This window comes from Hyperoodon ampullatus, assembly GCF_949752795.1.
Source record: "Hyperoodon ampullatus genome assembly, chromosome: 16".
NCBI lineage: Eukaryota > Metazoa > Chordata > Mammalia > Artiodactyla > Ziphiidae > Hyperoodon > Hyperoodon ampullatus.
In genome coordinates, this window is record NC_136929.1 from 64,158,662 (window position 1) to 64,185,284 (window position 26,623).

The following is a 26,623-nucleotide window of genomic DNA, read 5'->3' on the forward strand; positions in this document are numbered from 1 at the left end:
ATTCATATGGTGTGGAGGTTCTACTAGTTACACTTAGTCATGCATAGAATACACACAAAAAAATATTACACTGTGTTCTAACTGAAATGAAGTGTCACATGGGATTTAACAAGCACATTTAACCATTCCACTTACCTGATTGTATGGTGATAAAATTTGAGGAGGTTAGAAATTTTATATAATAAAACTGCCCCAGGTTCAGCAACTATTACTTGTTCAATTCGAACCTATTAAAAAACACGTGAGAAAAAACTAAACATTTCCTAAAAGTGTAACTTTTCTTCATTAATCACATGTGGTATGAATAGCATTAAAAAGATTAAATTTTATTATTGCAGAAATCACAAAATTCCTTCTAAATAAAGAATTTCTGAATATTAAATCACAGAGGATGGTAAAACAATACAGAAACTTTAGCACAGATATGCTCTACAAAAAAATGATCCATTACCTACAGATTTTGGTTCAAGGCAATTGCTATCAGAAATAATCAATACAATGAGGTCATCTTGAGGTTTTTCACCCGCATATAATGGAATTTAGTTTAGCACTAAATTGCAAAGCAGCTGTTACATTCCTAAAAACAGATTATCAGTGAAAAGGTACTGCTCTATGAATGAATATTAAGGAAAAAAATGAAAAAAAAATCTTCTCTTTAAACAACTATACCAAGTTTCTTTCTATTAGAGAATAGGAAAGCAGATAAACCCTGAATTAGCACCAACCTATTTGGCCAATTATAATACTGCCAGGGCAATATCTCAGATCTAGTTCAAGATTAACTTGATATGCTCAAGTTTAACTACTAGGAATCTTTTCTAATTCAAATCCATCCCTCACTAATCTTTCCCTTACTTTATATTCCCTAATTAACAAATACAATCTAAACCACACTGAATGTGCTTACTTACATATTATATTACATCTATGCTTATTAAGCTGCTGATAATATATGTGTCTTCTTGTTTCCTAACTGGATTCTAAACACAGACATTGTGTTTTCTGGTTCTCTTACATCTCTGCAGCATTTGGTAGAACAGTACATACACAAGAGATGCTCAATAAACAAATGCTTTTGAAAACATTTAGATTTTGGAGTATGTCATAATACCAACGAATGTGATCTGCTAAAATGATATTTCATAAATACATGTATATGAGTATACAAAAACCTCTTGCATAGAAAATTGGCAATGATTATTTTAAAATGCGTTTTATTACGCTACATTGTGTTAATCGGACAAAATTACGGCCTGAATTCAAGCTGCTGTTTCTTTAAAATCAGAATAAGTCATTAATTTAACCAGCTACCATATAACATATATAAAAACAAAATATTTTACCTTTAGGGGCCTGCATACACCCTCAGTAATATGTCCAACAACTTCTTGAATATTTTCTTCAACACCTACAATTAATTATAACATAACTAAAATTTTTTTTCCATATTATACTTTGCTTCACATAAGTTCAGAAAATTAACAAACACTAATACATATGATTAATGGTATTAATAAACATTTAAAATAACAATTAACAATATTTTATTAAGTTTAATATCTTTAGGACATTACTAATTATATTAATATGAGTCTAAGGCCCTATCAATTGATTTGACTGTTGATTAATGAACATTATTTCTTTGTGAAAAAGAGTAAATGTATGAAAAAAAAGACTGTGAAATTTATTAACTAAAGGAGGTGATGTGAAGATGTATTAGCATTCGTTCCACAAACTCCTTACTCAAGGCAGTAGTGCTAAGCACACAAACTACGGGTATAAAGATGGAAAACATGCCTTACAATCTAATGGAAAAACCGACATTTACTGATTATTGACTATTTATCAAGGTCTGTACCGGGTACTTGACATGTACTGCTTGTAACCACCTTCATTTTTACAGATGGAGAGACTCAGGTTTAGAAGAATTCATGCCATTCCCACAGAATAACTTGTTTCTAACTCCAATTATTTTCTTCCCACTTCTTAATGTTACCTCTCATGTAAATTTTCCTACATCTTTTAACAAATACATTCTTTTAAACTGGGTAATTAGCATAACAGAAAACAACTTTAAAAAGTGCAGACTTTGTGCCAACCTATCATATACGTTGAATCTAATCTCAATATCGAAGAGTTAAAAACGAGGAGGTTAAGTCCTGCACCCATTCGTACACTGGCCTCTCCTGCAGATGACGTGATAAACCAGGATGACGTGGGGCTGAGCTATTCAAAATAGGTAAGTGATACCAGTCACAACATCTCTCTTCACTTCCTAGCAAAGCCAGAGCATCTTAATTATCTACTAACCCCTTCTACAACAGGCATCTTAAGGTAGTCACAACTAAGAAGATTTGAAATTCTGTAAACACGTTTGCAACTCAAAAATAATCATTTTTATTCTTTGAAATCAAGACCAAAATTTTAGGTACATTTAGTACATAGCTAATTACTTATCTATTATTATTATTATTATTTATTTGTTTGTTTGTTTGTTTGGCTTCATCAGGTCTTAGTTGCAGCACGCTGGTTCTTCGTTGAGGCATGCAGGATCTTTTGTTGCAACGCACAGTCTCTTCATTGCAGCGTGCGGGCTTATCTATAGTTGTGGTGCGCAGGCTCCAAGGCGCATGGGCTCTGTAGTTTGCGGCACGCAAGCTCTCTAGTTGTGGCACACGGGCTTAGTTGCCCCGCAGCATGTGGGATCTTAGTTCTCTGACCAGGGATCAAACCTGCGTCCCCTGCACTGGAAGGCGAATTCTTTACCACTGGACCACCAGGGAAGTCCCAGTACACAGGTAATTATTCAAAAAACTTTAAAATAGTCACATGAGAATGAAAAAAGGGGCTGGATAGTAGAAATGAAAGAAGTAGTAGCTTAACGACCTTAAGCCAGTCACTGACCGAGCCTGTGTACGCATAGATAAAATGAAGAGAACATCACCTTTTGCCTTTAAAGGATGGTGGCTGAGATAATGTAAGCCAGGCACTCCAGAGATGCCTTAAAAGTGAACAGAGGGGTCTAGGCTTACAAGGAAAGGTCCCAAGGGTCCAGTATAAAAATGTGATCAGTTGTGTGACAAAATGAAAGTGATGGAAAAGAAAGTCTATCAGCAGAAAAAGGGGGAAACTAGAGACAGGAAGATTAATTAGGATGCTTATTAAATCACCTAGTGTGAAGAGTTTATCTCCATGAAGAAAACAGCAATAAGAACAGAGACAGAGAAGTCCTGCATGATTTACTAGATCTAGGCATGAGCGGTAACAATCAGAGGACCCACCTTGTGTAGTTACATGCTTTAAGAGAGCTTCAAGGTGTTCTTTTTCAGAAGCAGTAGCCTGATGGAGCCAAGCTAACATATCTCCTACATATCTAATGAAAAAACTAAATGTTAGTAAAGATTTCCTTCAGAAAAACATTGAATACTCCAATACTGTCTGACTACTATACCTCAAAGGGTCATGGGAGTGCATTTCAATGGGTCTAGGTGTACCTCCTGGGCCCCCTCTTGTAAGAGCATCGATAAATCCACGAACAACTGTACTTCTTCTGGCTGTTCCAAACTCATCTAAGGTATACCTAGAAGAAACAAGTTATTAACAAACAGTTGCTTTTCTTCCTAATGGTTACATCAAACTATTCATGCACTTTCTAAGATATCTAAAGCTTTTTTACACAATTCTCTCAAGCAATACTGTTTTAAACAACAAAAAATATTTATGAAATAACTTTATCATAATGATAATTCAACCTAAAGGTGCATCTTTTTATGCCTAAGAAAGAATGCTGGGATTTGAAATCAGTAACAGAGGCAGTGGCAATAAGGGATAGAGCAGGGGATTTGGTAAAAGTAAAAATCAAGACAAGGTGGAAATCAGGGACTCTTCAGGTTTCAGTGGCCCCCTTGTCCAAAACATGACATTCCACTGCACACATAAGGCCTAATATCTAGTTCTCAGAGGCTGGTTACAGTTAGAACTCTGCAATCCAAAATATAAGACTTTTCCTTCTACATTAAAAAATCCTCATTTATATTTATTCAATATTATCAAAATTTACCATCAAAATTTGTCCAAAATATACTATTCATATTTAAAAGCTTATTTTGACTCCAATGTTAAACATATGTTCCTTAAATTTACTGACAACTATGCATACAGAGCAAATACTTTTACATATATTTACAAGTTATCAATTATGGTTGGGGGAAAAAAAAAGACTTTCAAAGGTGAGGAATTTGTAGGAAAGAAAAGCTTTGAATGAAAGAATCAGACAATTTGGGATCAAATTATAGGATGGCTTGAGTTACCAACAGTAACTGTTTCTTCGACTAGAATCAGCCTTTGTTTCCCATTATCACCACCCGATGCCCAATTGAAAGTTGTATTTTAAAACTACATAGGAAAACAAAATATTTTTTTCATAGTCCAATGTCAGCAGATTCTAGACCAATTAACTTTTAAATCCCTAAACAGTACTCTACTAAATGTTGAGAATTATTTCATTACCTTACATATAAATTAAAGTTATCAAAATTTCCCAAAGGTTTCCAGAAGAATTTCTTAGGCTATACTGCTTTCTTTAATATGCTACTGATTTAATGAAAAACCCACATTTTTTTTTAACATAAGAAATCTGGAAGATGGAATATTTTAAAATAAAAGTGTAGTGAAGTAACCAATAGCTGTAAATTTTTAGGACTCTGAGCCTTTTTAAAGGACTGTTCACTAGTAACCAGATCATGGTTGTTTGTGGTTTTCTGGTTTTGGTTAAAAAGAAATGGTTTTGAAATTCCCTGCAGTGACATACCAGATATATACGTCAAGATAAAAATGCAGTATCAAGCTAAGTGTTGCTAAAGTACACAATTGCCTTGCATTCACTTTCTATTTTTTAAAACAAATTAGAACCAAAATGCTTATTTCTATTTTTTGCCTCATGCTCTGAAATTATAAATGTTCAGGGTAAAGAATGCATGCCTTTAAATCAGTGGTCCCCAACCTTTTTGGCGCCAGGGACCCGTTTCGTGGAAGACAATTCTTCCACATAAGGGTTCGGGGGGGATGGCTCAGGCTGTAACGCAAGCGATGGAGGCGACGGGGAGCCGCAGATGAAGCTTCCCTCGCTCACCGCTCACCTCCTGCTGTGCGGCCCGGTTCCTAACAGGCCGAGAACCCGTACCCGGGGGTTGGGGACCCCTGATTTAAATGATCATCAATTCCATGAAATGACTTGTGATCAGACAACTCCTTAAGACACCATGAAATTCACAATCTTTTAACTTTTTAAATATGTAAAACTAATCTTCACCCTCTGGACCCAAATGGCTATGTAATAAACAGAAACAATGTAACTTCTGTTTCTAGGACTATTCACTGTGACCACAAGTTATATTAGAAACCAGTGAATCCACTGGCATTTTAAATGGGGGAGGGGCAATTTAAAAAGCCTAACAAACACCAGAATCTGTTTACTATAAAATATAAATAAACAATATTAATGCTTATTTTCCTGCAATAGATATAATTTGAAGAACAGCATGAACTAAAAGGAACCTTCAATGATACCTGAAGACATGAAACATCTTTTCCCAGAGACAGAAGAAAATTTCTTTGACCAAAACAGATTCTCTTCCAACAAAGGTCAAAAACTGAAAACGTAGCTTTACAAAGGTGACTGTTAAAATTATGTAAATATTCTAAAATGCCTCTAGTTAAAATAAAACTTTAAATCTCCATATTTTTATATCTAGCCATAGCAGAAAAAAATTCTGGTCAAAAAGCAAATTAAAAGATGAAAAAAATTGTCCAAAAAAGAATTAAAAGACAAAATAGTGTAGAAACCTCTCTAAGAAATGCAACAAATAAAAAAATGAAGAAAAATCAGCACTGTACACATTACTATGTTCTTTAATAATTTATATACGGAAGGTTTACCAATGCAAAGACAACATCAATTTGTTCATTTCTACTTGTAATAAATTTCTTTTTGAAGAAACTTCTGTACTTGATTTATTAAAAGTCAATAATGCACTAGCATTCGGTTATATAATACCTAAGAAAAACTGAGTATGGCAACTTTCCCCAAAGATTTCAATAACTGACATTTTCTTGTACGTGATACTTACACACGCGAGACACAATAATGAACCGTGAAGCTTTTACACATCACTTAAATCAAGTTCATATAGTGCCATCTGGTGGTTAACATGATATACTATTAAGTTTTCCCTAAATTTAAAGAAACCACCACTTTTGGAAATAGGTGATTACTTAAGATGAAAGGCCCATTTTCTCTTTCTTAGCATTCATCTTATGGTACTTAACTGTCACTAAAATCCTCCCTCTTCCCCATTCAACCCGCAAATGCTTCTTACAACCTTCCATACTGCACTACTGCCCCCATCCCCTGTGTGTCCTTTGGAGATAAATCTTTGCCTATTTTAGTTCTATTCTTTGTCTTTCAAGCATTTTGCCCTACTGTCGTGCAGGCCTTAAATACACTTCTCTTTAGTTGAAAACTTTCCAGTTTATCTCCTTTCAAAATAGAAATAATAGCTAATATTTTGTGATGAGCAAAGCATTATGGTAAACACCTCATGGGAACATTCTAATTTAATCTTCCCAACAACCCGGCAAGACAGGCACTATTTTTATCCTCATTTTACAGCTCAAGGAAACTGAAGCTTATAAAGGTGCATGGGTTCATTAAAAAATCTAACTCAGAGCTCACCTTTTAAACCATTATGCAATATTGCTCCTTTCCAAGTTTGATCAAGAATCAAAATTTAGAAAAAATATGTTTATATGGTAGAAGTCAGCTGACCTTTTCAGATGCCCAAAACAGACAAAGGCATTTTTTTAAAAAGATTAACCTTGTGAACAATTATGAATCTGTGGGCAATATTACACATTATTAAACAAACACCAAATGTTTTAAGTACCAAAAGACTCTCATAATCAAACACCAATACCTTACAGTGAAAAAGCTGGGAAAGAAATTTCGAAGTCGATAAGCTCTGCTGCACTGGTGGTCAAGAGTGAACATCGACTTATCACAGGCACCTGCACAACATGCAGGGCTATTATGATCCAGCTCCTGCTACTAACCCAGCAGCCAGGGAAAGCTTTTGCAGTTTCCTAAAGGTGCATGTTCCTCCTCAATCCACACCTTTGCACTTGCTGCTCCCTCAACCTGGGATGTTCTCTCCTCCCTTTTCGTCCTGGAAAATGCTTATCAACCTTAAGAAGTCATTTCATACCTACTTCCTGAGGGGAATTTCCTCTAATATTCACCCCCTTCCCCACCACAGACTACTTGAGCCACAAAGCACTTGAGACTTGACTTTTAGAAAAGCAATTAATATAGTCATTAAAGTGGATTTGTTTATTTGTTCAATAAAACAAAGCAATTTGAAGGCAATGTTTTATTGATGTTATGTCTGCTGCACTTAGAACGGTGCTTAACACATAGTGAGTACTCAGTAAGTAGCACTGGGATGTTATTATTTTATGTGGCTGTCCAGCATTTGTGTTCTGGAACCTTATTACAGGACAAGTAATGTTCCAGTCAGAAAACAGAGTAAGAAAGAAATCCTCTAAAAATACATATGCATATGAAAGGCATGGCTCAGAGCAGGATTAATGCCTATGCAGGAGTCCCCTGGCTTTCTGTTTCCTGAATTTTAACTCCCCACTTGGTCTTCCTATTTCCATACTATTCCAGGCATTAAAAGTAAAAAGGTATTTACTTCTATTTTATATGAAAAGTAAAAGAAAATTAAAATACAGAATAAAAAATTTATAAGTTAATAATGCATAAAGTTCTTATCCAAAGCATTATGACATAGCACTTGGCTGACATAACTTACAGGATCAAATACCTGCACTCTTTCTTTCTTGAGTCCTACTAATGGAATTCTAATTTTAAATTTTCTTTTTTCATCTCTGGGCAATTATTATTTGTCAGTCTATTCGACCTTCTCTCCGGGGCAGGGTTGATACAGGAGTTTTAGTTACATACAATTCCTAGGTCATTAACGAGATGACAGATTGGGGAAAAGCCCCTTAGCCTCTACACAAATAAGAGGTAGTCTAGATACAGGGACACCTTGGTTTTCATCTCCATGTTGCACTCTACAGCAAGAAATAATATGCAAATAAGCTGATGCCCCAATGGTACCGAGATAAAAACATCACTGTAAATTATTATATTGCTCAAACTATTGTACATGAATTTGATAATACTGAAAGTCAATGTAAATTATCGAAGAAAAAGTAAGTTGTTGTTTTCTTTTAATTAGGAAAAAGTCACCCACTTATATAAGACAGGTCTATCCTGCAGGGCTTCCATTGCCTGAGTCAGTACTGGAGATATGTCACATGATTCTTGTGTCAATGCTCTGCATTCACCTGAAAAATCATTATAACACTTATTGTGTTATATAATCATTATAACATTATAACACTTGTTAAATTAAAATTAGGTCTTTATTATGTCTGTTGTACAGCCAGAGTCTAAATACTGTATTAAAAAAATGCTTGGAAAAGCCTAGAGAACATGCCAATCAAAAACTAGTTCGTGCTGTCAAACTAAAAATGTAAGCTTAAATACCTATATAACTTCAAATGACCACATCTGCTATCTGGTATACCATATATATATATATACACATATATATATATATATTTTTTTTTTTGGCTGTGTTGGGTTTTTGTTGCTGCGCATGGGCTTTCTCTAGTTGTAGCAAGCAGGGACTACTCTTCATTGCGGTGGGCGGGCTTCTCATTGCGGTGGCTTCTCATGTTGCGGAGCACGGGCTCTAGGCGCGCAGGCCTCAGCAGTTGCAGCCCGCAGGCTCAGTGGTTGTGGCACACAGGCTCAGTAGTTGTGGCTCGTGGGCTCTAGAGCGCAGGCTCAGTAGCTGTGGTGCATGGGTTTAGTTGCTCCACAGCACGTGGGATCTTCCTGGACCAAGGCTCGAACCTGTGTCCCCTGCATTGGCAGGCGGATTCTTAACCACTGCACCACCAGGGAAGTCCCCACATATTTTATTATTATAAAAAACTACAGTTCTGAAGAAACCAGTCAATGAACAAACATGCACTAAATAACTGCTATACACATGGCAATGTCAAGGAGGGAAGGGAGTACTAAACATATATTACCCGTTCCTTACCTTGGGAGCAATCTTCAAGGAGTTTGCTAAAATGTTTATATGGGTAACTAATGTATAGTATTAAGATTATAATTTCAAAATTGTTTAGATTTTAAACTGTTTAAAAAATCTGTACATCAATATGTCCTTTATTTTACTGTCCTATCTATAAAATACTTATTAAATGTCTACTCTGCTCAAAAAACTCAGAGCATGTTCAGAAGTTCCCAACCTTTTGGAATATGAGGACCTCATGCTAGCAGTATATTTTTCTGGCATACACTGACTGAGAAAAACATACACGTGTATGGGATTGGAGCTATCTTACGATGACTCCAGAGTCCTTAGGAGTCAGAATGTCAGTTTGGAACTTCCAAGTTAGACGTCATGGGAGCACAAAGAAATATGAGGCAATGTCCTTGCCTTTATGAAAACAGAAATCTAACTGGAGAGCTAAGACATACATATATGAAAAGTAAAGTTATGTTAGAGTAGTAAATTATTGAATACCAAATAAATATATTCAGCAGTTAGTGTTCAGAGATGGGAAAAGCCAATATGATTTAATGTAGTTGTGGAGAGTTCCAGGAAGATGTAGAACCTAAGCCTGACTTTGAAGACTGAGGTAGGATTTGGCTATAAAGAGGGAAAGCCAGACCGTACTCCAAATAGGAGTAAACAGTGCAAACAAGAGAAGCAGAAAAACAAACAAGTTTTGGGGCTTCCCTAGTAGCGCAGTGGATAAGAATCTGCCCGCCAATGCAGGGGATGGAGGTTCGATCCCTGGCCCGGGAAAAGCCCACATGCCGTGGAGCAACTGAGCCCGTGCACCACAACTACTGAGCCTATGCTCTACAGCCCGCGAGCCACAACTACTGAAGCCCACGCACCTAGAGCCCATGCTCCGCAACAAGAGAAGCCACCGCAATGAGAAGCCCGCGCACCGCAACGAAGAGTAGCTCCCGTTCGCCGCAACTAGGGAAAGCCTGCATGCAGCAACGAAGACCCAACACAGCCATACATAATACGTACATAAATAAATATTAAAAAAAAAAAAGAAACAAGTTTTGGAGATAAAGAGTAAATCATCTGAAACAGATAAGGTTTTTCACAGTCAAGTACAAGTATACTGGTTAACTGGATTTACTCCCAACTCCTTCCAACAGTCAGCTGGTAACATCTATTAAAATATCCTGTGCACGTGTTCCATTCTTGAAGTCTTAACTACTTTGTTTTTAACAGGCAATTCTATGAACAGACTACTGAAACATTTTAAGGCAAATCTAAAGCAAATAAACCATTTGTGATAGGCAAAACAATGGTTCTCCAAAGATCCCTAATCCCTGAAACCTGTGAATATGCCATCTTACGTGGCAAAAGGGACTTTGCAGATGGAATTAAGGTGACAGACCTTAAAATAGGGACATTTTCCCAGATAAACCAAGTGGGTCCAAGGTAATCATACAGGTCTTAAAAGTAAAAAAGGCTCGCAGAAGAGTTAGAAATACGAGATGGAAGAGGAGGCAGGAGAGATTCAAAGTGAGAAAGTGACTCCATCTACCCATTACTGGCTTCGAAGATGGAGGAAGGGGCCACAAGCCAAAGAATGCAGACAGCCTCCAGAAGCTGGGAAAGACCCTCAGTGACAGCCAGCAAGGCAACTCAGAGCTCAGTCCTCAGACTCAAAGAACTAAGTTATGCCAACAAACGGAATGAGCAAGGAAACAGACTACTCCTTAGAGCCTCCAGAAATAAATGCAGCCCTGCCGACATTTTAATTTTAGCATGGTGATTTCTGACTACAGAACTATAAAATAATAAATTTGTGTTATTTTAAGTCATTAAGATTGTGTTAAATTTGTTACAGCAGTAATAGAAAAACTCACCATTTGTTATAGTTGTAGTAACTACTACCTGTAAATAACATGTCAGTAAATAACAAGAGATGTCTAATCAACTTTAAGATAATCTGGGGCAGAAATACTGACTTTATTTTTTTATTCCCATCCTTAATCATAGACAGTGCTTGAATGATAGTAGATGTTTATGAGACACATACAAAGACAATATGTTCAAATATAAAGTTTTTCTTTTTAAAAATAGTTTTTGATTACTAAGATCAAAATGATATCAAATAAAGACTAAGTGAAATAACAAAATCAAACACTAATATTCATGAATCTAGACTGCATAGAAGAAATCACTTACTTTGAGCCCACCGGTAAAGTCTTTCATAAGATGTTTCTTGAAGCAAGGCCATCTGTTCCATAATTTCTAAGCTAAAAACATTACAGGTTTATTATAATTTATTAAAAAGTTTTAGCCAATAGCTATTGAATACATCTAAGAACCTAATCACTTTATTTAATTACAGAGTGATTTGGTTATAGCCTATTAACTTTTTATCATCTTGTGGAATAATTTTTCAGTAAATTTTTACAATTAAATGTTGCCAAGTTTAACACCATCACTTAGATACCCAACTGCTGTTTTACTCTAAACGTATCAGGGTATAACTTTCTCCTTATCCAAAGATACATAAAGATTAAACTCCTATTTCACAAAATGTCATAATGTCATATACTTTAAGAAGAACCTAGAAAATCGTTAAATTTTGGAAATATAAAAGGTAACACAATCATGAACTGAAAAGACTACTCACCCTGCTGTTTGTTGGTTTGTACGCAAGAGAACTTTGACATCATTATGAATCTGTTTTACTCTTCCCAATGCCTTGAAAAAATCCTTTAAAATTAAAGCATATTCTTTTTAACTATAGATCTAGAATAGAGAATTTACAAAAGAAGCAATTAACAAGATTGAAAATGGTTGCCAAAGGACTTAGAGATGGGAAGGAGTGGAGTAGGTGATGTAGGTTTTCTTTATAATAAGCCATGTTGTACTCTTTGACTTCTAAGCACAACCCAAAAAAAGTATATGTAGTGCTTTGAAAAATTAGGTAATTTAAAATATGCACCTTAATTGCTAAATTTAAAAACATTTTTAAATCAAAAAAAATTTCAGGTGGTAAAATAAAGCCTTAAAAAAGAATGATTTCTCTATAACATCTGTAACTGCTATGCTTTAAGTGATTTTAACAGAAAGCAAAATACCTCAGTGATAGGTCCTTCTCTTGTACCTCGGAGAAGACTCATTTCATCAGAAGTCAGCTGGAACTTGGATAAGAAGGCATCTGCAACTTGTGCTCTTATTTCTAATGTTTGACTGTAATATTTTAAAAAAGGCAACAAAAAATCAAGCACACTATGCATTTGCATAGCTTTAAAACAAGTTACATCTGACATAACTTTTAAAACAAAGGTGTGGAAGAGTCTCAATATCTTCAAAAGCCTTATTTCTGCCTCAAATATTAGAAGCCCATCAGGCATGTAGGTGATAAAATTGGCTGATATTGTTCTACCTCAGTAGAAGCCACAGTAAAATGATTAATCATTAAGTAAAAGAAGAAATAAGTTCATGAATGGTCCGGGTATTACAATCCTTAGCCACTTAGGTGTACTTGCATAGTTCACCTCTTGAAAACAAAGTTATCTTACAGAAGAGAAATATGCCAGTTAATTTCTTCTCAGTCACTAAAAAAATCCTAAGCCTTTGAAGCTTGCACATGAAGTACACAACAACCAAAAATCAGGTCTATTATTTTTTTATTTTAGGTTAGAAACAGTAGTCAAGAATTCATTTAGTAATCCCTCATTAATTAAAAAAAAATCACTCTTCCACTCTCCCTTCCCCACTTTTTCTGCATATGATCATAATAAAAAAAAGTCTTTTCAATTATATTATCCGGACACAACCTATCTAGACTAGCTGACAATTAGCAAAAGGCACACTCTAGTCTGCAGGGACCTGAAGGACTGAGCAGGATCCCATCTAAGGGCAAGTCAGGAATACAAAAACTACAAGAGCAGAAATTCAACATCCCTGCCTTCTAGATCTTAGATTTGAAGATATATAAATAAAATTATAAGTGTTTCACTAGTAGTATTCACAGGGCAGTAATATTCTACAATCTAACAATATTCAAATGAAACTGAACAAAGATAAACATTAACCCTATCTGAACAGACAGTACAACGCATGCCATCTTTGTTTTGTTTGTACTCGAGTTGTGAGGTTTTAAATTCAGTCAAATGCTCCTGCTGAATGACATAGAAGGTTAGAAAGGAAAAGTCCTCCAGGTGGCAGTAATGTTCTGTTTTTCTCAAATAATGTAGATCACCTAATTAAATTTATACAGATTTAAACAGCCTATGTCCTTAATCATCTTATTAATACTGATACTGATATCTAAAAGTTACCTAAACAGGTTTTGTTTTATATTTTTAGATAAAGCTCAAATCGTTATGATACAGGATTTAAAGCAATTTTAACACTTCATAAAATTCCCTGAGACTATACAAATTAACCATTTCAATGAAAACCTTTTGAGAGTTTCTTTTGGATCTTTATAGTCAATTTATCACGCACAACGGAAAATTCATCGCTTTATTGGTTCATTTTGTTTTAACTAAATCTAGTACAGTTGACCCTTGAACAACGTGGGGGTCAGGGACACCGACCCCAGCCCCCAACCCCCTGCCCTGTGCAATGGAAAACCTGCACCAGCCAGATTCAGCTTTACAGCCAGCCCTCTGCACCAGAGGATTCAACCCACCATGGACTGTGTAGGACTGCAGTATGTAAAACTGAAAAAAACCCCACGTATAAGTGGACCTGTGCAGTTCAAACCCGTATTGCTCAAGGATCAACTGTAAATTCAAGATATTATCTAAATCACATTATTCTTTAGTTTTACCATATATAGTCTTCCCAGGTAAAAGTTCACAACCATTCTTGGCAAAGTTGAGGAGTATTTGTACAATCAAGTACAAACACTTACCTCCAAGGTGTAAAGGCCCTGAGCTAGGGTCTGAGGTGACAAAAGGTAGACATGAGGCAGACCCTGCCCTACTGTACAACACAAATGAAATATGGTAACTTTTGGAGGGCTTTTAGTATCTAAATTAAAAGTATATGAAATTAATGTTAAAATAAAACATATAAATGGTTATTGTAAATTAAAACTTCTAAGAGTATTCGATGTGTATTCATGTAATCAGTGTATATGATGTAAGTTATATAAAACATAAGTGAATATGGCAAATGCATATTGTGGAATAATACGCAGCAAATAAAAAATGAGGTCGAGCTATATGTATTTACAGAAAATTATCTATAAGGCACTTTATAGGTGCAAAAAGCAAGTCACAGAAAAATATGTACAGCAACCACATGTACTTTTAAAAAGAAACTTTACACATACACAGGAATTTTTAGGACATGTATTCACATACTGCCTGAGTATATAAAATAAACAGATTATTTCATTTTTATAATGATTCTTTTAAACCATCCCAGAACATGATTTATGAATCTTGTGGTATTTTTTTTCCCTGAAAATATACCCCTGTCATATTTTAACTCTAACTTCTAAACTCATCTCCACCAAATAATTTCAAAATAATTGAAAAAAGCTAGCAAAAAAAAAAGGGGCGGGGGGGAGGCATAAGATATAGACCAAAACAAAAAAAAGCAAAGAAATATATATGGCAAAACAAAATGAAAAAAAGGTTCATCTACCAATATTCGGTGAAATGTAAATTAAAATAGTGTGATACCATTTTTCACCTATAAAATTGCTGTTTTTAATGACAACATCTAGTGTCTACAGGGTTTAATAAAATAGACATTCTCATATATTGCTGATGAAAGTGGAAACTGGCATAACCTTTCCGGAGAGAAATTTAGGCAATATATATGAAGATACTTTTTAAAATTTCTACCATTTGATTCTTTAATTACAATTAAATTCTAGGAATTTATCCTAAGAAAATAATCTGAAATGCACAAAATGATTTAAAAACATTTACCAAACCATTATGTTTAATAATGGAAACAATATCTGATAATTTAAGAATGCTTGTTCATTCACAAGAAAAAATACAATACCACATTAAAAAACATGTTTTTTAAAAATAAAAGATATAGGAAAATGAACATGAAATTTTAAGTGAGTGAAGTAAAATATAACTATGCACACATACTAACTCTGGGAGAAGATATACCAAACTGTTAACAGTGGCTATGTCTGGGTAGTGAAACTATATCTGATTGTAATTTTCTTCTTTAAGTTTTACATATATAAAAGAAAGAAGAAGAAAGAAGAAAGATGTGATGCTCCCCCTGCCTTCTCCTAACTTTTTACCAGGCAATGAAAGAATATGTATCACATATGCTCTATATTTTTACATGTATATTTGTGCAAAATAAATCCTTTTTATATTTTTATGTTACCAACTTCAAAACCTAAATTAAAATAGTTTATAACAAATAATTAAAATTACAAAACCATTAAAAAATAAAATAGTAAGAAAGAAAGAGGGACTTGCCTGGTGGCAAGTGGTTAAGAATCCACCTGCCAATGCAGGGGACACGGGTTCGAGCCCTGGTTCGGGAAGATCCCACATGCCGCGGAGCAACTAAGCCCACACGCCGCAACTACTGAGCCTGTGCTCTAGAGCCCACAAGCCACATTACTGAAGCCCACATGCCCTGGGCCCACACGCTGCAACTACTGAAGCCCACATGCTCTAGGGCCCGTGTGCCGTAACTACTGAGCTCGCGTGCTGCAACTACTGAAGCCCGTGTGCCTACAGCCTGTGCTCCACAACAAGAGAAGCCACTGCAATGAGAAGCCCGCGCACCGCAACGAAGAGGAGCCCCTGCTTGCCCCAACTAGAGAAAGCCTGCGCCCAGAAACAAAGACCCAACGTAGCCAAAAATAAATAAAATAAAAAAAAAAGAAAAAGAAAAAGAGAAAGAATGAGAACTTAAATAACAGCTGAGGAAAGCTATCGCAATTAAGTGCAGAACAGCCTAAGCTTCCAGCCACCAAAGCCAATGTAGAAACAAGATGTGCTACACAACTTTGTCTAATAAAAGGGAGAAATATGGAGGGTAACACTCCTTGAGGTATGTCAGACAGTGTGTTCAGCACACTATACCCTGTGACATAGTTTATTATTCCTTTTTTCAGATGTGATAACTGAGACTGAGGGAGGTTAAGAAATAACTCGTTAAAGATTAAAAATCCAATGAGCTCTTACCCAAGATTTGTATTAGAATTCAGGTTTTCAAGGTCTACATTCTTTCCACTAACATACTACACCTCAAAAATAAACATAAATATAAGCCAGAGACTATGTTTTTCTGAGTCCAGAGAGAAATTTGGCTGGTAGGCCTTTCCAAGAGACAAAAAAATACATAATAGTGATTTCAGTGGTATTCAAAAAGATGGAGGTATGTTCATCTGGACACAGCCTTTCCTAATCATCAATGAAACCCATCTTCTGACTGTCAATTAAACATTAAGGGCAAATGTTAAACTGCAGTTCTGTGGAGACAGTTCTACACCAAACTTTAGCTATTAGAGCAACAGCTGTCAAAATGACCTCCTTCTAACTCAGCTGGAAAAAATATTCATATCATTTATAAATTTGTCTGAATAAGAGTATCATGTTATCCAAATAAGCCCATAGAATTTCTATTTCTAAAGCCAAATGCTTGTCTAAGTTTCTCGTTAAAAAGGAAAAAGTAATTTTTTAAAATGGAAAAACAACTCTGCCAGCACCCAGGAATGTTATGATTTCTGCTATGTAATTTTCTTAAAATACATTCACACAAATGTTCATTTGGCACATCAAATCCATAGCTCTTGGGATACTTAGAATATCATAAATGTTTGCTTCCCAGAAACATGCCAGGCCAAAACACTTTTTTCATAGGCTTACTAAAATAATAAACACAAACAACCTTGCTTAAATAGTTTTGACAACATATGAACAGAAGGACAATATTCTAATATTGCCTCCTGCAGACATTAACCAGTCCCATACATGTTACGAGCTCCAATAAAATGCTTATTTTTCAGTTTTTATTTTATGTTCCTTTCCTGACATTGGAATAGCTATATTTCATATTCATTCACTCAAAATTATTTATTGAATCTACAATGTGTTATGCATTGGAGACACAAAAAGAGAATAAGAAATTGTCATCGTTCTCAAGGAGCTCACAGTTCAGTAGGAAAGAGAGTCAATCAAACCAATAATTAGTCACGAGACTGTACTACACACTACAGTAAAGATGGCAAGAGAGAGATTTATAACTCAGACCAGAAACTCAGACCACAAACTGTGTATACAGGATCGGTGATCTGTTACTCTTAGTTTTAGTCACAATTTTCAATTGAATCCATATATGTTTTTATAGTCAGCCAACAATAACTTAACAGAAAAATTCATGTGTGGGTCTCTAACTGCAAATTTCTTTTCTAGGAAACTTTTCTTTCAAAAGATAAGTTGTGCTACTAAAAACATTCTAATTCGATGCTCAAGGCACATGCTTAGTTCTGAGTACAGAAATCCAGCACCTGCCTTTCCTTAGAGAGTTGGCTGCTCTGTAGAGCCAACCATCTCTTCACATCAGCTGAGGCTGCAATTTTTCTCATCGTGGTCCATGCACCAATGGGAGAGACCTGTGTGGTGATGGAACGGTTCTGTATCTTGACTGTAGCAGGACGCATAATCAGAAATAAAAAATAAAAGACAATTGTGGAAAAAGATAATAAAATTACTAAAAATTTGAAAAATCCACATTTTAAAAAGCAGTCATTTTTTAATTCTATGGCAAACAAACAATGCATCATCACTTCCAAAGAGGGATAATCTCTCAATCATCCCAATTATCAATGTTCCTAAACTATTGTTTTATGTTTATTTTACTCTTGGATAACTGCTTAGAACCTCATACTTTGTATCATTTTTGAGTCACGTTTTTGATTATTGTTTTAACTTTGAAGTTATCTATAATTTTCTTTCCGAGTTATCTCCAAATTAATGAAGAGTTGATTATGTAAAGAAAAACTTACCTTTCAGCTTGAAGCTTAGTGGTTTTTATTATTAAATCTTGAGTCTGTTCCTTTGCTGCCTAAAATTATAAACGTATCTATTATCAGTACATTTCAATTTTTTTCAACTTCAGAAAACTAATACTGCCACTTACTGGAGTTCAGACTATAGCAAATGAGATCACACTCCAGAACTCAAAAGTTTAAAAAAGGCCCAAGTAACTGAAATAGATGTTTCAAGGCTCATACACTACGTTTAATAAGAACTCACTCAGAATTCTCAATACACACATAATGCTAAGGCTTACAAGAAAGAAAAAGGGATCACAACAATGTTTATTAAGGAATTTAATAGTTCCTGATGCTTTTCAGTGGAACAGAAGCACTGCCAGAGCCAGTTAAGGATGAAGAATAAGACTTCAGCTATAGACATGCTGAGTTGAGGTACCGGGAAACCTCTGAATGAAGTTGTAAGTTAAGTCACTGATACGCTGCTGTGGAACTCAAGAGAAATACCCAAGATGGAGATAACAATTTGAGAGTTGGGATACCCAAAAATAAAACCCTCATATAGGATTTTGGAGAACATTAAAGATAGCCCCATCTAAAGGACAGAGGGCTGTTCCTGACCAAGTCATACTAAACAATCCTCTCTTTCCCAAACCAGAGCTGAAAGGATCAGGAGTGAAAACTTGATGAAAAGGTATTTCAAGGATTAGGAAAATATTTATAAAGTGAATTGAAACAAATAACAAGTGTAACCAATGAGATTCTCTCTCAAAGACCTGAACTGGGAAACACTACAAAAATAAGGCAGTTACTAACGAGAAGAGAAACAAGTCAGTGGTTGTGAGGCAGGTAGAAACAGAGGGCATTAAATGAGTCAGAAGTATGTAGGTCAATGTTAACTCTACAGCCAAACTAGAGGTTTGGAACTGCTTTAATAAACAGACCTAAACTTATATACATTTTCCTGAGATATTTTTTAGGCTGAACATAAATCATAATTAAGCTGGGTCTTTATTGGGCATAGCATTAGTTTGAAATTCCTAAGGCTTTCTACTAAGGAATTTATTTCTGCTGCATTTGTGGAACATTATGGGATTGAAAAGTTTATCAAAATTCTACAGTTATCTCTATACTGGTAATATCAAAATATAAAGGCTTCTGGAGTTAATTGCAAAATATTAGTAAACCATCACCAAAGAGACACAAAGACATTTATAGTTCAAAAAAAAAGCATAATATTTATATTCAAACTTCCTACAGGGCATGATGTATTAGATATCCACACATTTTGTAGACCTATCTAGCAATTTCTGAAAGCTTATCAGGAACTAGGCTAAAATCCAGCCATTATACAGTACCTGTAGGCGACATGTCATATCTTGACAACAGCTGTTCATTGCCTGAACATCTTCATGTATGCTTTCAAGTTCCTGAAAAGGAAAAAAGTAACATCAAGCAGTATATATAGTTAAAGAAATTTCTCTTCTCTTAGCCAAATCCTTATTTTTGTCCCTTTCTTGCCAAAGCATGACAAAAGATCCCATATTTAAGACTGAAAATGATTAAAAAGAATAATATCTAGTATAAGAAAAGGTGTAAAAAAAAACCTAGTATATTCTTTTTAGAGGGTCTGACAATAGGAAAATGGCAAATGCTTTAAGAATATGAATACCTGTTTATTCAGAAATTCTCATACTGAGAATTTATCCTAAGAAATTAATCAGATAAGTGTGCAACAATATATGTAAGAGATGATCAACACAGAGTTGCCTAAAAATGGAAAACGTGAAATGTTTCCAACCATACAATGGAAACCTGTGCATACATTAACAACGATAATATCTGTGTGTGTGTGTGTGTGTGTATGTAAGTTAGCATGGAAAGATGTCTATATAAAGCTAAAAAAAGGCTTATAAAGCAATACATATAATACCTTCCCGTTTTTTTTTTAGAAAAATACATATATATGTGTGCAGAAGAACACAGGGAAGACTCTATGAAGGGCTATACAATAAAATACTGACAGGTTATTTCTGTGTAATAGAATCATAAGTAATATCGATAGTTCCTTCTATTTCTGACTTTATTATTTATCTTTTCTATAATGAATTATTTATAACTTTTAATTAATAAAAAACAAGAAAATTTGAAAACCCAATAAACTAACAATAGTGCCTCCTCCTATATGGTTGAAAGTAATCACATATTAGATCATGCCAAAAATCTGTTAAGTCTCCCAGTAACATTCTTTCCCTATATACTCCCACCTGCAGCCCCCTCCACATATGCAAGAATTTAACTGGTCACTAAGTTCTATCATTTATAGCCCCTATTATGTACATCTCATCCATTTCTTTTTTTACAACCCAAACAGCTACTACTTGAGTTCAGTTCAATTGCTTTCTCCTGTATGGACTGATAAAAAACGGTCTTCCAACAGGCCTCCCAGGCTCCAAACTCTTTACTAAATCATTCTCTACAATCTTTACTGAACCAATCTCTTAATATGAAAAAATGATATCACAGAATTATATTTAACTTCATACTGCACTATTATCTTCTTTTTCCCAATTCAATTCAGTGTAACACAATAGAAAGATATGCAAGGAAAGAAAGTTTCAGTGGTAGACAGGGTCTTACTATGGTCTCTTTCAACACAATGCCCAAACCTTCAAATAAAAACATGACAGTTTTATGAAGGGATGGGCCAATCATAGGGCAAGAGATAAGAAAGCAACCAAGCAGGACTACGAACAAAATGTAAGGATGAACCAGAGTTAGGAAATCACTTACAAGAATATGAGCATACATCCTAGTTCCCGAATTAAATTTTTTCCTTTCTCTATATAAAGTACTTTGAATTATAAAAATCATAGCACCAGACATTTTCAAATGTTACTCTCTGTATCTTACCATTAATAGGATGTAAATCAAACTACTTAAGTGCTAAACTGCTTTAAACAATAAAAGAATGATTTCAAAATAGCAATTAATGTCAGCAATAGCAAATAGGTACTAATAGGCAAATTAATCTATTTCCTTAAATCTCACTGTATAAGACTAGCACTATGACATTATCAGCCAACAAGGTCAAGAATAACTACTCCTAATATTTACTTTAGCTACTATAGTACACTGAATGAATCTGATTTGTAAAATAATAGAAACTACATCTCTTAATATATGACTTAAATGCAGAGATTTGCTAAATTGTAATTCAAGAACCTTTACATTGCTTGTATGTAAAGTCTTCATTTGAACTCAAACTGCCTTTTATTCCCGATTAAATAAAATTACAGGTTGTTAAATACAATTGCAGTACGATAACCTTTAAAGAAATCTTTTATTATGGAAAAATTTCAAAATTATCTAAAAGTTGAGATAATGTGAATGACTATGTACACATCACACGGCTTTAACAATTAGCAACTCATGACCACTCTTGTTTAATCAATCTCTGTACCCACTTTCTAACTCTCTTCCCATCCACTTTCTCCCTCCCCAAGCTGAATTATTTTGAATTCCAGATAGCATATCATTTCATCCATAAACATATCAGTATGCATTTCTAAGAGAACTCAAAAAAAATGCCGTTTACCCATCTAAACATTCAACAATAATCCCTTAATATCAAATTTCTATTCAGTGTCCAAATTTTCCCAGTTGTTTCAGTGTTTTTAATAATTTGTTCAAGTCGGGAACCAAATGAGATTCACAAACATCAATTGGTTGATATTTCCTTTATTTCTTTAAATAAATTGTCTTTCTCTTACAGTTTATTTGTTGAAGAAACCAGTTCATTTGCCTGCACAATTCCCAGCACACCAGACCTGCTGACTGCTTCTTCAGGCTGTTAACATACTCCTCTGTCCCCAGTATTTCCTATAAACTTGCAATTAGATCTAGAAGTTTGATTATATTCTGGTCCAATTTTCTTGCAAGAATTCTTCATAGGTGATGTTGTATACCTTTGTTAGGAGTCACATATATGACTGTTTCTTTTTGTGAGATAAGCAGTTACTGATGATCAGTGGTTTCAACTTGGGCAAATCTGTCCCCCAAGGGGGCATCTGGCAATGTCTGGAAACATTTTTGGTTGGAACAACTTGAGGAAAGGTGGCGCTCCTGGTATCTAGTGGATAGAGGCCAGGATGCTGCCAAACATCCTACAAAGCAGAAGACCACCCTCAACAACTATCTGGCCCAAAATGTCAATAGTGCCAAGACTAAGAAACCCTGAGCTAGATCCTTTAAACAGTGGTTACAAAATCTTCTATCATTTCTTCATTTATTAAGTGGAATATTACTATAAAGGGAAGCCTTGCCTCAACAATTGTATATAGTTGGTACCAAAGACAGGATAAATGCTTGACTCTTTCCTTTTATTTAGTAGTTTTCAAAACGATAAGTTGGTTCCCTCTTATCCACCTAAGATAATCAGTGAGGGTTCTGTTGGGTTTTAGTATCATTATGAACTCATGGATTTAAATATGCTTGATGTGTTTCAGTCCACTGCAGTCTTTCTTACTGATGCTCAAATCATCCTATATTTGGCCAGTGGAAACCTCTTAAGTTAGCTCCAGAGTCCTTCTGACACTTCCCAATAGTCTTAGACAGCTTCCTCACTTTGGTACTTCCCTCCAGGGGGAAATGGTGTTTAGAGAGTACAATTTAGATGTGCTCATCACTACTATCTCTCCCTATTTTTATGAACACTACCAAACTTCCCTTTTATTCTTCCAGATTATTAGCCTTCAGCCAATGAAATCCTACTACACTGTTAAAAATAATCTGTCTCACTAGAACCATGTATGACACTTTCACACAACTCACACAGAACTATTAACTACGTAGTATCACTCAGTAATATTAACATAATTAATGAAGTATTATATAATACATAAATGAAATATAACATAATAAATAAAATTCATTTTCACCCTATGGTGAGTAGACTGCTCACTCAAGCGTAATGAAACATTATTTATTAACTGAAGTCATTGATCTTAATTAATCTGAAAATTTCATAATTTAGGATGCAGTAAAGTAACTCAATCCTAATTAATCTCCAGTGGAGAAGTGGTTATCTAAGGGAGGTTTATTCAGTGAGGGACTATTTCTACTGGAAAACCACTCAGAGAAGTGCTATTTTTTGTTTGTTTGTTTGTCTGTTTCAAAAGCTAAGATTCCTAAAAGAATATCCTGGAACAAATGTTACAACTTTCCAAAAAGCAGCACTAGTGGAGGTTAGAGATTTAGAAATCACACTAATTCAAAGAAAGACCTAGAAGCTGCTTGAGTAAGTAGCTAAATTTCTATTTGAGCATGGTACATGAGTTGCAAACATATCAACTCTATCCATAGAGAAGCTCAGCACAGAGCCAGGCATATAGTAAGTTCTCAATAAATGGTAAGTGAAAAGTTTACATACTTCCTTCACTTCCTTGAAAATGCTTACAAACTCTTCATTGATGGCCAAACTTCTGCGTTCAATATCTCCACGTAAATTTCTTCGAGCGCGCAAACTATTTTCAACAAAAAAGGTTGAGAGTGCCTTGAGAGCTTCCAACATCTCCTACATAATTGATAATAAAAGAACATTATTGGGACCGATTTTCAAATGTTTTTCTAATCTCAAGCAAAAATTTAATGAAATCATTTCCAAATAATTTGTTTCCATTACACAATCCAAAAAATACTGGATAACCTTCACATTACTGAACAGTAAACTTATTTCTGAGACACAATAAGAACATACTTACTTGTGCATTGTGACATATATACGTTATTCAATGCAGAGTTTGGAACTGCAAAGATTAGAAAAAACCCTAATGTCCATCTAAAAAGGATTGGTTTAAACACATTATGATACAGCCATTGAAAAAAAGTGGAAATTCTTGGGACTTCCCTGGTGGCGCAGTGGTTAAGAATCTGCCTGCCAATGCAGGGGACATGGGTTTGAACCCTGGTCCGGGAAGATCCCACATGCCGCGGAGCAACTAAGCCCATGCGCCACAACTACTAAGCCTGTGCTCTAGAGCCCGCGAGCCACAACTACTGAGCCCGTGCGCCACAACTACTGAAGCCCGCACGCCTAGAGCACGTGCTCCGCAACAAGAGAAGCCACCACAATGAGAAGCCCGCACCACAAGGAAGAGTAGCCCCCGCTCGCCGAAACTAGAGAAAGCCCGCGCGCAGCAACGAAGACCCAACGCAGCCCAAAATAAATAAATTAAAAAAAAAAAGAATTAACATGTAACAAGAAATAACTGCTGCGGCACTGTGCTGAGCATTTCACCTGGATTCTCGCATTGAACGCGCACAACCCTGAGGTTACTGGCAGTATTCCCAATTTAGAAACTTAACATAAGCTCACAGAAGTTAAAGGACTTATTGAAACCATAATGCACCAATTTGGTGGTTATATCTAATAAGTGGTGGTCCTAGAGCCAATCTTTCTTACTCATTATAGTATAATGCTATTGTTTACACACCAATTCTTATTGACAGCTTACTGTCAGTTACCTAAAAATTTATCTATAAATTTATCTATAAAAATTAAATTTTTATAGATAAAAATTCTATATCTATAGATAAAAAATTCTATTTTTATCTATAAAAATGTACCTGTAAAATTCTCACTTATACACATCCTTTTTTCTTTATGCCACCATGGCATGACCAATATAGCTAGCGACTCAGTGATACAGAAGAGATAATCTGCTACCACGGGAGATGAAAAGTCCAATCTAAGTTTCAGGAGGTACTTGGGAGAGGATGCGGACAGTTTATCTTGTAAAGAAATACAGCATGAGCCCATACATCATAGACAGTACTTAGCTCACAACAAAAACTAGTAGCCATGAGCAGGTGGTAGCCCTTTCACGCTGCAAATTATTTTAATTGTTTTCACCTGTCAATGGAAAGGCTCAAGGATGCTTAGCCCTGACCTCCTGTTCCTCCTAAGCTCCCCCATTCGCGCTGCCTTATTTTGTAGTTTGCTCTTTTGCATGTTTCTTCTCCTGCCCGGGGGTCTCCTCGCCCCTCCCTGCTCAGACCCCCGAACACCTGCGGGGGCAGGGGACTTCACCGTTTGCCTTCCCGATCCAGTCTTCGAAGAACAGTTTCAATTAAATATGGGGCAACACCCAGGAAACCTCTTTGCTCTTCCAGGGGCTCCCCGGCCTCCCCTTTCTCACCTGCCCCACGCCGGCAGCGCAGCGGGTCCCGCGGGCCTGGGGTCCCCTCCGTGGCGCGGACAAGGGACGAGCCCGAGGGCGCCGGACAGACACCACCCCCAGCCCGGGTCCGACCCGCGGACGACACAGCACCCTCGACCCCTCCAGTCCCGCTCACCTTGTCGTTGTCCAGCCGTGTGTCCAGGATCTTATGCAGCTTCCGCGATAGCGGGTTGTTAGTCTGCGCCGAGGGCCCGCCGGCCCCATTGTTGAGGCCATTGGCAGCCCCGGTGGCGGGCACTGCGACTACTTCCCCGCTGCCCTCGGCCATAGCGCCGCGCGTCCCGCCCCCCAACTCTGCTCCAGCCACCTCAGCCCAGAGAACTACCGCGCGCCGGCAGCCCCGTAGCGCGCAGGCGCGCATCTGCCGCGCATGCGCCCTCGGAAGGCTCTGCTTCGCCCACTCCTGTGCCCCCAGGCTGCTAGAAGTGGTAACAGCTGCTGGGAGGGTAGAGGAGTCGGGGGAGGAGGAGCAAGACCCGCCGGGTGAGAGGAGAGTAACGCGAGATTTTGCAAAGCGGACTGAGAGGAGAGTAACGCGAGATTTTGCAAAGCGGACTGAGAGGAGAGTAACGCGAGATTTTGCAAAGTGGAGTGAAATTCAAATCAGGTTTGGAGTTTGGCGATTACGGTTTATGGGATTAAAGGTACTTCGGGATCCTGAATCTGTGAAAGTCTGAGCTAGACTTAAGTAAAATACACTGAGGCCTGTGCCTGGGCAACTATGTTCAGTAAAAGCTAACTCTAGTTAAATTCACTTTAGAATACTTTGTAACCGTTTCCTGCTATGAAGGAGATTTAAATGCAGATGTGGGAAGAATTCCAAAATATAGTATGTGAAAAAGCAAGGCGAGTTACAGTGTGTATAGTGTGATCACTTGTGTGGTGTGTGTGTGTGTGGTGTGTGTGTGAAATAGAGGTACGTGTAAATTTAGGCTTTTTTTCTTTTTTTTTTTTTTTCAGGATGGCATTCCTTTGGAAGAGAGGCTTCCAATTTTCATTTTGTACCTTTCCAGACGGACTGAATTTTCTGATCTTCCCCGTGGGTTCCTTAATATATCAACAGCGGTTATTAAGGTAAGGTAAGGTAATTATGGCCTACTCTTCTGTGTTTATTTGTACTTCTCTGAGTTTGCAATTGTAAAAAAAAAAAAGGAAACAAAATAATTTGAAAATTAGGATGATATAGTAGGATGAAGACAGGGAAATTATTGTTAAAATTTAAATATATTTAAAGCAATTTGTATATT

The 26,623-nt window shown here is 36.2% G+C and overlaps 1 protein-coding gene across 1 annotated transcript in view; it reads right to left on the minus strand.

The window, feature by feature from the left end:
• COG6 (component of oligomeric golgi complex 6) overlaps positions 1–25,644 on the minus strand; it is a gene marked incomplete at both ends in the record, with an annotated part of 66,216 nt that extends 40,572 nt beyond the window's left edge. The window contains 12 exons of the mRNA XM_079721910.1: positions 136–227; positions 1,344–1,408; positions 3,282–3,373; positions 3,452–3,580; positions 8,319–8,412; positions 11,367–11,437; positions 11,821–11,903; positions 12,272–12,383; positions 18,148–18,206; positions 19,494–19,565; positions 23,567–23,710; positions 25,492–25,644. Coding sequence (XP_079578036.1) covers positions 136–227; positions 1,344–1,408; positions 3,282–3,373; positions 3,452–3,580; positions 8,319–8,412; positions 11,367–11,437; positions 11,821–11,903; positions 12,272–12,383; positions 18,148–18,206; positions 19,494–19,565; positions 23,567–23,710; positions 25,492–25,644 — 1,166 coding nt within the window. The remainder of the gene's footprint in view (positions 1–135; positions 228–1,343; positions 1,409–3,281; positions 3,374–3,451; positions 3,581–8,318; positions 8,413–11,366; positions 11,438–11,820; positions 11,904–12,271; positions 12,384–18,147; positions 18,207–19,493; positions 19,566–23,566; positions 23,711–25,491) is intronic.
• Positions 25,645–26,623: the final 979 nt, after the last annotated feature.